Source organism: Ctenopharyngodon idella, chromosome 3 (genome assembly GCF_019924925.1).
Source record: "Ctenopharyngodon idella isolate HZGC_01 chromosome 3, HZGC01, whole genome shotgun sequence".
Lineage (NCBI taxonomy): Eukaryota > Metazoa > Chordata > Actinopteri > Cypriniformes > Xenocyprididae > Ctenopharyngodon > Ctenopharyngodon idella.
Genome location: NC_067222.1, coordinates 58,050,169 through 58,063,832, shown reverse-complemented (window position 1 = coordinate 58,063,832; position 13,664 = coordinate 58,050,169). Strand labels below are relative to the sequence as shown.

Here is a 13,664-nt window from a genome sequence, read left to right as displayed (position 1 = left end):
ACTGGGCCACCTGTCTCGTTATTCTATTACTAACTACCGATTGATTTTGCATTTCTATTAGAAATTAAGAATTATTAGTGTCATTGTAAATTGTGGTGCAAATATCTAAGCTATGTAATACTTCAAATCTCAAGGTTAAATCAGAAGATTTTTTGTAAAAATGTTTCTGTAACAGCTGCCAAAAAATAGTATATAGCTCCACTGGTTTTTAACAAATTTTCAAAAAAAAAAAAACTTTTCAAAACATCCCTTCTTCTGTTTTTTTCACAAATTGCACCCTGTATATTTTATATATATATATTAAACATTGTTTGTACCATATTTGTCACTGTTTTAATTTTAATACAAAAATTATCTGGTCAAATAGTTGGATTTCTGTGCACTTCTGTGATTATGGACAATGCATGACTTTTATTTTGGAGTGACGACATGACGTCATAAGACTGCGCCGCGCTCCTGCATCTGTTGTGATTCTGCTGAATAAAGGTTTGTTTTAAGAATTTAAGCTGTTTTAATCGACAGAAACAGTGTTGTAGTTTTAATAGTTTTACCAGCGATGTTAAAATAGTTTATTTACTATTTAATGTAACATTGTGATTCTTTATCTAACTGTAATGAAGGATATTTGTGTGAGTAAAGCTCATCCACTGATGAGAAACAGTAAACCTGCGTCTCATTTCTCTCTATATATCATAAATCAGTTTATCATGAACACGAGTTCAGTCTCTGGCGAGTAATGATGGAGAAACTGAACTTTTCAACTCCGAGTCAATTGAATCAAATACTTTGGTAAATGATTCAGTGAATCATGACACGTGCTGCTCAAACAGTGAACATGAACAATAACAAACACTAACAAACTAATCATGTTTTCATCAAAGAGTAATCATTTAAATATAATCATTAAATACCAAATGTAGATCATAAATATCTAAATATGAAGTTTATTAATTTGCAGCGTTAGTTTTGCGTGTTTTTGTTTGAACAGGTCCATTTAAGACCATTAACTCTGTTAATTATTCTCTTCTTAAAGATGGTGATTATTAAAGAGGAGACTGAAAACATAAAGATGGAGTATATTAAAGATGAGACTGAAGACATGAAGATTGAGTTTAATAAAGAGGAGTTTGAAGAAATAAAGATTGAAGAAACATTCAGAGTGAAACATGAAGATACTGAGGAACAAACAGGTTGGTTTTATTCTCACAGCTGAACTCAGTCATTTGATCATTATTAAAATGTCCAGATCTACAGAAATAGAGAATATACAGAAGTATAATCTCAGATAATATTACAGAATCCATTCATTCCAGCATAATATCATTCAGTTATAAATTCCTTTTTAATTGATCATGAAATCGTTTAATTAAGGTTTGCACATGCTGAATGAATTCCCAGTTTCAAATGATTATTAAACAGCAGCACAAACTGTGTGAAATCAGCAGCCCTTCCGGCGCACTCGGTGCCTGAATTCACTCAGTCGTTTCATTCATGTGGACTTACTATAGAGCAAGGGTTAGGGTTTGGTTTAGGGCTGGTTACTTGTAATTAAAGGGTTAGTTCACCCAAAAATTGAAAATCAAATCGAAAATTCTGTCATTTATTACTTACCCTCATGCCGTTCCACACCCGTAAGACAACATCACTTTAAAATTCAGTGTTTCCATTAAATGTGACCCCGGACAACAAAACCAGTCATAAGTCGCACGGGTATATTTGTAGAAATAGCCAACAATACATTTTTTGGTTCAAAATTATGCAATATTCAGTAAAGATCATGTTCTATTAAGATATTTTGTCCATTATTTTAGTCCGTTATATTCAAACAAATCATGTATGAGCGTCTCTCTCTCTCTCTCTCTCTCTCCACACACTGATCACATGTTGTATTTCTGCACAGACACATTTCAGTACAGTCACGCTGTTTTCACACACATTCAGGACAATGTTTGGATTTGTCCTGTGTATGTTTCTGTGTATTTCAGTATATACAGGTGCTGGTCATATAATTAGAATATCATCAAAAAGTTAATTTTTTTATTATAAATTATTTTTAAAAATGAAACTTTCATATATTCTAGATTCCCTACATGTAAAGTAAAACATTTAAAAAGTTTTTTTTTTTTAAATTTTGATGATTAGAGCGTACAGCTCATGAAAGTCCAAAATCTAGTATTTCAAAATATTAGAATATTTCCTAAGATCAATCAAAAAATGGATCTGCAAAACAGAAAAGTTCAAGTTCTTTAAAGTATGTTCTTTTGTGCACTCAATACTTGATTGGCAGGACATATTACAGCAAACGACTTGCTCCTAGCACAAATTACTGCATCAGTGAAGTGTGGCATGGAAGTGATCAGCCTGTGGCACTGCTGAGGCACTATTGAGCCTTCAGATCATCTGTATATTGTTGGATCGACTGTTTCTCATCTTTCTCTTGAAAATATCCCATAGATTCAGGTCAGGCATATTGGCTGGCCAATAAAGCACAGTAATATCATGGTCAGCAAACCACTTGGAAGTGGTTTTTGCACTGTGGGCAGGTGCTAAAGTCCTGCTGGAAAAGGAAATCAGCATCTCCATAAAGCTTGTCAGCAGATGGAAGCATAAAGTGCTCCAAAATCTCCTGGAAGATGGCTGCATTGACTTTGCACTTGATAAAACACAATGGACCAACACCAGCAGACGTCACGGCCCCCCCAAATCATTACTGACTTCAGAAACTTCACACTAGACTTCAAGCAGCTTGGATTCTGTGCCTCTCCAGTCTTCCTTCAGACTCTGGGACCATGATTTCAACATGAAATGCAAAATTTACTTTTATCTGAAAAGAGGACTTTCGACCACTGTTCACTGTCCAGTTCTTTTTCTCCTTAGCCCAGGTAAGATGCTTCTGACGTTGTCTCTGGTTCAGAAGTGGCTTGGTAGTCCTTTTCCTGAAGATGTCTGAGTGTGGTGACTCTTGATGCGCTGACTCCGGCTTCATTCTACTCATTGTGAAGCTCTCCCAAGTGTTTGAATCGGCTTTACTTGACAGTATTCTCAAGCTTGCGGTCATCCCTGTTGCTTGTGCACCTTTGCCTACCCAATTTCTTCCTTCCAGTCAACTTTGCATTTAATATGCTTTGACACATCACTCTGTAAACAGCCACCCCATTCAGTAATGACCTTCTGTGACTTACTCTCTTTGTGGAGGGTGTCAATGATTGTCTCCTGGACCATTGCCAAGTCAGCAGTCTTCCCCATTAGTGTGGTTTCAAAGAACAAAAGATACCCGGAATTTATACTGTAGGGATGGTCATTTAATGAAACTCAAATGTAAATATTCTAATATTTTGAGATACTGGATTTTGGACTTTCATGAGCTGTACGCTCTAATCAACAAATTAAAAAAAAAAACTTTTGAAATGTTTTACTTTACATGTAGGGAATCTAGAATATATGAAAGTTTCATTTTTAAAAATAATTTACAATAAAAAAATGAACTTTTTCACGATATTCTAATTATATGACCAGCACCTGTATGCAGGTCAAGGCGGTTGGTTTAGGTTTATTTGGCATCTTCATGTGGTCCTGTTCAGTATCGCAACTCGACTTGTCTAAAATGTAAACAAGCTCTTTTCTGCTGCACACACTATACACTGTGAATTCTCAAATGCGTTTTTGCTGTGGTGTTTTTTGTGTGTGTGTGCTTTAGTGTACATAAATGTATGAATTATATGGACTCGTATCATTTGGATATTTGGTGTCCTTTTGGAGTCTGTAAGTGTCCTCTTTTTGAAAAGACATCTAAACTTACCTTAAAAAAAGCTGAAAAATACAGTTTTGTGAGAATCACACTTCAAATCTGATGTATGCTTAATTTCCTGTAAGAGTGAGATTAATTGATTAATTGCGATTAGAAATTAAGCTATTGACAACCCTAATTTTGATGTTAAATCCACTATTGTATTATATATAATTGTTCTACAGTCTAAACACAGTATTTAGTTTAATAACATCAGAAGTAAATTATTATTATCATTAGCCATTGGCTAATAAATTCTCAGATTTGATTCGCCAGTGTGTGTGTTAAAGGCCAAGTATAAGTTTACAATAGATATATTTTCACTCGCATTGAGAGTTTCACTCTCTCTCTCTCTGTCAAGCGATCATTCTGTACTATTTCAATACAGCTCTATCGATGCGTACTTGTATTTAAAGTACCACAAACTCTAGTGAGACGCACGACTCGCCGTAGTTTTGCTGAGAGTGCTGTGTTTCTCACACACAGGCAGAGAGATTGAGAGAGCGAGAGTCTTGAATACCACTCTGAATCGACGCGCTACTCGTAAACGACATTCTTTGTTGTATTTTCCTGTCAAAAGTTCAGGAATTATTCAGGTTTTAAAGGCCACTGTCAAAGAAACCTGGGCTTCATTACACCTGAGCAGTGCCACAGACTGATCTCCTCCACGCCACGCCGCATTGATGCAGTAATTCAGGCAAAAGGAGGCCCAACCAAGTATTGAGTGCATAGAAATGAACATACTTTTCAGAAGCCTGACATTTCTGTTTAAAATATCATTTTATTGATCTTATGAAGTATTCTAATTTATTGAGATAGTGAATTGGTGGGTTTTTGTTAAATGTGAGCCAAAATCATCACAATTAAAAGAACCAAAGACTTAAAGTACTTCAGTCTGTGTGCACTGAATTTATTTAATACACGAGTTCCACAATTTGAGTTGAATTAGGCAAGGAAATTGTATAGCACATTTCATACACAATGGTAATTCAAAGTGCTTTACATAAAGAAGAGTCAAATACATAATAATAAAATGGAATGCATAAGAAATAGAAATAACAGTAAAAAGTTTCAGGGAGTTTTTTTTTGTCCATCAGAGCGGATCTAAATGGGTCTTCCTCACACTTCAGGGCTGCTGTCTAGCTCTACCTGTTAAGGCACTTCGAACTGATACACAAAGTTTCAATCTCCCCTTTTGCCAAGACACCTCAAACTGCGCCACACAGCACCAATCCCCCTTCCGGAGATATCTTAACTATGCAACGCAGTTCAAATTTCCCCTTTGGAAATGGATTTGTATACATCACATTTCATGTTGGGGTTGTGTGTTTGGTCATGGGAGCTGATCAATTGTTGTTCATGGTTATTGTGCCACCAGCTGGCAGCAGTAAGTGTGGCACATATTCAAGCCTTTAAAATAGTCCTTTTATAGTTACAGTATTTTCTGGAACATAAGAAAACATTGGAACATTGAGGCCATTACTCTTTAATTTGTACATGCTTCTGCTTGGCAACATAATTAGAAAATACAAAATTTCTAGAGATTCTCTGCAGCCTCTCATGGACTGTCTTGAGGATATTAAATGCTGGATGGCAAATAATTTCCTCCAGCTTAACAATGAGAAAACTGAGGTGATTATTTTTGGACCCTCCAAAAACAGAAATTCTAGAGCCAATTACTTAGACAATCTTACTCCATATATTAAGTCACATGTAAAAAATGTAGGTGTTATCTTTGACTGTGAGCTTTGTCTTGAAAAACAAATGAGCTCAGTTGTTAAAAACAGCTTCTATCAACTGAGAATCATTTCCAGACTTAAATCAACACTTTCCTTTCAAGATTTGGAGAAAGTTATTCATGCATTTATCACATCACGGCTGGACTATTGTAATTCGCTGTACCTTTGCCTTCCTCAATCTTCATTGGCACGTTTGCAGATGATCCAGAATGCAGCAGCTAGACCGTTAACTAGTGCAAAAAAACATGATCATATCACTCCAATTTTAGCTTCTCTTCACTGGCTTCCTGTCTTTTTCAAAATTCAATTTAAAATTTTGCTGATTGTTTTTAAAGCTGTTAATGGACAAGCACCATCCTATATCTCTGATCTTATTTATTTGAACTCAGCTCTTAGGTCCCTCAGGTCTGCCAGTAAAGCTCTCTTGCATGTCCCACGGTCACGTCTAAAATCGAAAGGTGACAGAGCCTTTGCAGTTGCTGCTCCACAGAATGAGCTGCCACCTGACATTAAGACCGCTTCCTCTATCTTTGTTTTTAAATCTAGACTTAAGACCTATCTTTATTCCTTAGCCTTTCCAGATTATTAAATTATGGATTAGTAATTGTTTTCTTTGTTTTATTTTATATCATTTTATATTTTATTGTATTTTATGATTGTTTTTGTACAGCACTTTTGAGCGCAGCCCTGGAGTACCTCAACAGGACACTTTGTAGATTTATTTGAAATATTAATTTCTGATCATGAGTTTCTAATAATGAGCTGATGAACCTAGAGCAGGAATACCCAATCCTGTTCCTGGAGATCTACATACATGCAGAGTTCAGATCCAACCCTGATCAAACACACCTGCCTGTAATTATCAAGTGCCCCTGAAGATCTTAATTCACTGCTTCAGGCGTGTTTGATCAGGGTTGGATCTGAACTCTGCATGTATGTAGATCTCCAGGAACAGGACATCTAATGTTTCATTCCTATTCAACTGCGCTCTGTCTGTTTGATGCACATGTTCGTACTGGTATTTGTTCACTGAAGTTTAATAGAGCCTGTTGTCAGAAAATGCACACTTGGATGAATTTGTAACATTTACAGGTAAGAGTATAACCATAGTTACAGTATAACCAGTTTTGTGCTGAGGAAAACACATCTCATAAGCACTCATTCTTTCCGTCTAATGTCACTAGTGTGATCGCTCTGTACCGTGCCCTGGCCCGCTTGAAGGGGCAGTGAGATCGCTAACCGTGCCAGAGTACAGAATGGCTACTACTATTGTGTGTGCTATGTCTGACATTACAACAACAAATATCTTCTATTACTTATTGAATAGTAAAACACTTTTCAATTAATTTAAATCATTCGAGTATATTTAGGTTTATATCGGGTCCGGTTCTTACCTTATTGATGAACAGGAATTGTAGTTTGCAAATTCCTCCATCAATGTCAGCTCTCTTCTAACAAGCTGACGATCTTAACCAGATGTGAAAAATAAAGGATACATACAAAGTGTGCAGTGGTGGGTCCCTTTGGACCAGGTTTGAAAACCACTGGTGTATAAGATCTATAGTTGGGCAACTCTGGTCCTGGAGGGACACTATTCTGCAGAGTTTAGCTCCATCCTTGATCAAACAAACCTGTAAAAAAATAACCCAACCCCAAAATGTAACAATAAAGGCTGATTTTTATTTCTCTGTCACACCTACACCCGAGACTCTGCGCAGTAGTCTATGATAGGGGTGTGCACAAATAGTCCAATATTTGAATATTCGATCTGTAATTAATATTCGAAAAAAATAAAAAGACTATTCGAATTTTACTGTTTAAAAGGTTTATTTTATTTGATATTCACAAAATGTTGAGGAAAGACAGCTGTCCATCACAGCATTCACGACAGGTAAGCGCAGCTGTAACCCAAGTGAGCAGAGAAGATAACTTATGTGATAGCAAAATGATTTTGAGACATATGCTTCCTTTAAGTTTCATCGAGGGAGATATATTTACAGAAAATACAAAGTGCTGCTGTTAGAAACTTAGCTTAACACACTGTCATGTATTATCGTTATCTTTGTGTCTCTGCAACGTCTGTCAGTGCAGCTCGTTTTCTCACCCGAGCATGTGGATATTATAGTTTTTTCTCAACATGAACATGTGAAACAATATAGACATATAATCATATACTGACTCGAGTGTATTATGTATATTACGTTTCGTACGATAACTGGAGCTTTATTAGTGTTTTTCCCGTTCGCGCTGCTTGAACTTAAATGCTTTTGTTCTTTATATGTGTAACGTATGGGACGGGACAACGGAGTTGGAGATCCACATGCAGGCTTTATTAATAGGATGAGCGTAGTCGTACAGGCAGAGGGTCAAACACCAGCAAACAGATACAAGAAGGCAAGGCAAAAGAGTAATCCAATCACAGGCAAAGGTCTAGGCAGGCAGCAAACGATCATCAACAAGGAAACGGTCCAGGGTCAAAAACACAGGCAAGGATCAAGGAACATTGAGACAAGGTCGGATACAAGGCTAAACAATAGCTGTGTCTCATTTCGAATGCTGCGTCCTCCAGAGGTCGCATTCAAAGGTTGCATACGTCATTGAGGCTGTATCGTTTCAGAAAAGTAAGTAGGACTCTCCGAACGCGACCTTTGAATGCGTCCTTTCACAGGAATTCGGAGGATGCATGAGGTGTATCCTTCGCTGCTGCAGATAGCCCACAATTCTTTGTGTCTCTGTTAACAACCGTCATTTATTTGAAAAAAATAAAAAATAAATGGCGGCGTCGGCAAATGTACATACAAGCGAAGATGTGTTTAGATGTAAGTAGTTTCAAGTTTGTTTTTGTTTTAAACTTTGTTCTTCCTAATATCCTCTTTTGTCTCTGTAACGGATATCTGTTGTACATAAGCCAGCTCCTCAAGCATTAACAAAAAAAAAAAAAGTAAATACATTTTCTTTTCAAATTACATACAAATTTATTAATAATTTTCATTCATTGGCTGAGAGCGCAACGAGGCTGCCGTGAACGCGTTGGCATAGCAACAATATACTTCCTGTTTCCTTTCCTGCCTGTGTGTCTACAAAAGACGTCTCGTTTAATTCTGGCTAAGGACACTCCATATACCGCATCCTTCACAGAATTCGTCCTCTTGAGGATGCAGCCTTCGAAATTAAATTAAATGAGACACAGCTATAATTTAGCAATGAGTGTGTGTGAGTGCAGCTTATAAAGTGTCACTGATGGGAAACAGGTGCGAGTGCATGATTGGTTCCTAGGTGGGGGATTGTGGGAAATGGAGTCCATATGATGATAATAGAACACAGACCCAGGGCACATGTAACAATATGTTTTGTTTGCACATATTGTTTAATGCTTTGAACTAAAAGAAAACCTTAAGATATAATGTAAGCTTGTTGTGTATATTGCCTAATCGTAAGCTTGTCCAGAAATGGTTACAAAATCTTGATGAATATAAAAAAATAACATCTTTCTCGTTTAACGTCATTTAAATGAACGAATATTAGTTTTTTACGAGCACATATATTCGAATACATAATTTTTGAAAAATGCCCATCCCTAGTCTATGCATCAGTTTTTAATTTATACTTCAGTGTCGTTGTCTGTGTCGACGTGCATGCAAAGTCCACGTAGTGTCCACGGTCTTGAGTATCAAGGCAAAAGCCAAAGAAGAAGCACCTTGTCATGTACGTTGTCAGAGAAGCAGCAAATAGGTAATGACTTTTGTTGCAGTTTGACTGCATGTGTCCCCTGAAACAATGTTTTTTCATTCCTATGGAAGTTGAAAACACTCTGTTACATGGTTCAAAAGTGTGGAAGGAAGATGACAGGGTCAGCGTGACTGGAACTCGTGGTTTATTCAGTTCTTATATGGTACAAACAAATAAAAGTTGTGCTCTCTGCACTCTCAACTTAATCAACATAAAGCTGTCAACACAGTAATCAAATTCCAGTCTCCACGAGTGTCCAGTCAGTCTCTCTCTCAGCCACTTCCTTTTTCCTGGTGGCTTTATCTGGTCTTCCCATGTCAATTACTGCAACGAGACACAGGTGTTTATCATTTGCACTTGACCTACTTACGCACCGCTTGTCTCCTGCCTCTCTTTCCCGCTGCAGACCTCGCTGAACCACACACCCCTTGCCACACACTCGCTCTTCTCCGATTGCTCCGCACCAATTTTTTGACCCAAGGGAGGGATTTTAACAGACCAATCACAGCGCTTGCGGTCTGGGTAGAACTGACGCGTTGTTACATTTTATAAATCAGCCTCTTCAGGAATAAATCAAGTACAAATCAAGTCTTCAGGAATGCTTGAAAATTACAGGCAGGTGTATTTGATTAGGGATGAAACTTAACTCTGCAAAAGAGTGGTCCTCCAGTACCAAAGCTGCCCATCCCTGATCCATAGGATACAAACATGTTGTTGGTTTTGATGCTTTAAATGTCTAAATTGTTTTATGTCTATTTTTGCCCTAGACCTAATGGCACTGAGAGAGGCGAGTCTTGAACTTAATGAAAGGCAAGAAGAGGAAGAACATTATTATAAACATCATTTCATGACTGGGGAAAGAGCGACACGGGCTTCCTCACAAAAAAGAGCTCAAAAGACTGGAAATAAAAGTTATTTCACCTGCCAACAGTGTGGAAAGAGTTTCACATGTGAAGAAACCCTTAAAGTCCACATGAGAATTCATACGGGAGAAAAGCCTTACACCTGCCAACAGTGTGGAAAGAATTTCAGACATAAAGAAACCTTTAAATACCACATGAGAATTCACACTGGAGAGAAACCCTTCACCTGCCAACAATGTGGACAGAGTTTCACACATAAAGGAAGCCTTAAAGTCCACATGAGAATTCACACAGGAGAGAAGCCTTACACCTGCCAACAATGTGGACAGAGTTTTAGTCATAAAATAAGCCTTATAGGCCACATGAGAATTCACACTCGAGAGAAACCTTTCACCTGCCAACAATGTGGAAAGAGTTTCACACGTGAAGAAAGCCTTAAAGTCCACATGAGAGTTCACACTGGAGAAAAGCCATATATCTGCCGACAATGTGGAGAGAGTTTCAGTCATAAAAGAAACCTTATAGTCCACATGAGAACTCACACTGGAGAGAAACCTTTCACCTGCCAACAATGTGGAAAGAGTTTCACACGTGAAGAAAGCCTTAAAGTCCACATGAGAATTCACACTGGAGAAAAGCCATATATCTGCCAACAATGTGGAAAGAGTTTCAGTCATAAAAGAAGCCTTACAGTCCACATGAGCATTCACACTGGTGAGAAGCCTTACACCTGCCAACAATGTGGAAAGAGTTTCACACGTGAAGAAAGCCTTAAAGTCCACATGAGAATTCACACTGGAGAAAAGCCATATATTTGCCGACAATGTGGAAAGAGTTTCAGTCATAAAAGAAGCCTTAAAGTCCACATGAGAATTCACACTGGAGAGAAACCTTTCACCTGACAACAGTGTGGAAAGAGTTTCACACGTGATGAAAGCCTTAAAGTCCACATGAGAATTCACACTGGAGAAAAGCCATATATCTGCCGACAATGTGGAAAGAGTTTCAGTGACAAAGGAAACCTTACAGTCCACACGACTATTCACACTGGAGAAAAGCCTTACACCTGTCAAGAGTGAGGAAAGAGTTTCAACAGAAAAGGAAGACTTGAAATCCACATGAGAATTCACACTGGAGAGAAACATTATGCCTGTCAACAGTGTGGAAAGAGTTTCAGTCGAAAAGAAAGCCTTAAAGACGACATGAGAATTCACACTGGAGAAAAGCCTTAAGCCAGGAACACGCCAAGCTGACAGTCAGTTGTCGGGTAGTTTTTGTTAGTCGGGAAACTAAGGCTATGTCCACACGAAGCTGGAGCTTACCCTATCCAATCTTTTTTTTCCCCCTCATCTCAAGAAATATCTGCGTCCACGCGAAACCTCTGAAATGAATCAAAACGATGTATATACATGCCAGACCAGTATGTGGCGCTGTAATTCTACCACAGAGATGCACTTAAAGCAGCAAATAAGATTTGGAGCATGAGCATAAACCTTGCGCGCTGTATACAAACTATAGTAAAGATTAGAAATAATGCTTTATTTGGGCTCAGTAGCTTCTGCAGCACGAACACAAGCATCTAGAGTCTGCTATTGTTGTTGTCGCTGTTTTGTGCCACTCCATTCACTTATCCATCCTCTATGGGTTATGATGTCTGCTATGACTGATGTTTTATTGGAAGATGGAGATGTAGCACAGTAAAGTTTGCAAATTAACTACAGGGAGAGAATAGGACACGCAGACCAGTGAGGAGCCCAGGGAAGAACCGAAGTGCATAAGGCCTCGGGGGCCAACCCTGTGGTGAAGACTTCCTCATAGGTTTCCCCTTCTCAGTTTATCCCCACCTTACTGGTCTATAGGTGTCAGATTGATTAAGACTAGGTTAAGAAAAAGAAGAACAAAACCACTATACAATCACTAGAAGTTTATGATGATCAGAGTTAGACAGAAAAAACTATACGATCATCAGAGGTCTAACGTACTAAAGTCTATGCATGAATACTGCTGGTCTGCTGTTTCTTTGTTTTCTTGTGTTGCAGGTATGTGTATATGCCATGACGGCTCATAAGCAGCACCTGGTGTAAAGCATCACCTCGGATATCCATGTACAACCTTCATGACAATATCTGAGCAACTTGGAACAGACATGGAAATGCGTTGGAAATGGACTCTACAGGGAACAGACTCCACAGCTATTCAGGCGCCATGGACTTTTAGGACTTCCACGCTTATGCTACATGGTTTTCTGTGTCATCATGTAGTTCATACAACATATTACCACCCTGTGTTGTATATGTGTGTCAACAGTATACTCAAGTTAAAGAACAACTCTTATGTAAATGTTGGACACGACATAGAATAAGATGTATGTGCCTGTATCTGTTACAAGTTACATGACTGGAAGATGGGACATATGTTAACAAACATAGGTTATAGAAGGGATTTAAGAAGGTTTAAATTTGTATTATGTGAGAGTTATTAGAACTCTCAAAGGGGGGACTGTGGGATTACAAATTTAAGAATCTGTTTAAGATCTGCTGATCCTACATCCTGACATAACCTCACATGAAATACTAAGGTAAAGTATATTGTATTTAACATTTTGAGGTAAAGATAAAGACAATTTAAGGAGATCAAGGCAGGCAGCCCAGGTGTCTGTAACATTAACCTTTTGTCTTCATGCACTTCCTGACCATTTGGCAGGACAAGCTCAAGATACAGCGGTGCCTTTGTCTCTATGATAATGTAAAGGTATGGGCGATACTGTCAGACTGAGTGGATTAGCACCTATGCATTTGAATGACACCGTTATGCTGATTAGATCATGGCTGGGAAATGTAGGGAATGGGCTGATTCCTGCACTGCATTTGCATGCTTTGTTTAGATTGTCTCCACCTCTACTCTATGTATCCCTCCCCCTTGAATGTATATAAACTACAATGTACCCTGCCTTAGTTGGACTTGGATGACTATACTCAATAAAGAGTAACTTCTGCTTGAAAGATATCCCAACGTCTCCTGGTCTCTGCTTTGACGAGGAAAAAGTTTCCTACATGCCGTTAGCGGCGTCTGACTAGGGTTGACACGTGGGGTGATGACATCATCATTTCTCAAAATATACGGATAGGCTGTACACACGGAAACGCAAAGATGGCGTTTTCAGATTTATCCACTCTGGAACCCGGTTTCAAAAAATAGTAGTTTCACCTTCTGAAAACGCCGGATCCGTGTGGACAAAATGCCTATCCGATACAAAATTTGTGCCATACTAAAAATAGGAGAAAAAACATGGATATTTGTGGCTGGTACTAACAAAAAATAATGGAACAAATTGATTTTTTCTTAATCTTGATTTAGTAACTACTCAATATTCTGTAAAACATGCCATTTACAGGTGCATCTCAATAAATTAATATATCATGAAAGTTTTTTTTTTTCTCTGTAATTTAATTCAAAAAGTAAAACTTAAATATATTCTATTCTATATATTTTATTAGACAAAGTAATTTGTTTTCATTTTGATGATTACTGCTTGCTGCTTATCAA

General features: G+C 37.9%; 1 protein-coding gene across 1 annotated transcript; it reads left to right on the top strand.

Annotated features, from left to right (window-relative positions):
- The first annotated feature begins 400 nt into the window (after nt 1-400).
- Nucleotides 401-13,124, top strand: LOC127508843 (gastrula zinc finger protein XlCGF8.2DB-like). Its single transcript, XM_051887286.1, has 3 exons — nt 401-486; nt 1,034-1,190; nt 10,023-13,124. Exons 2-3 carry the CDS (start codon nt 1,034-1,036, stop codon nt 11,018-11,020), a joined length of 1,155 nt encoding a protein of 384 aa, XP_051743246.1. The 5' UTR covers nt 401-486; the 3' UTR covers nt 11,021-13,124.
- The last annotated feature ends 540 nt before the right edge of the window (nt 13,125-13,664 follow it).

Bases quoted from the DNA above. Each gene is read 5' to 3' on its own strand.
- LOC127508843 (XM_051887286.1), top strand. From the start codon at position 1,034: ATGGTGATTATTAAAGAGGAGACTGAAAACATAAAGATGGAGTATATT. The intron at 1,191-10,022 runs GTTGGTTTTATT...TTTTTGCCCTAG, and splicing joins AGATACTGAGGAACAAACAG to ACCTAATGGCACTGAGAGAG.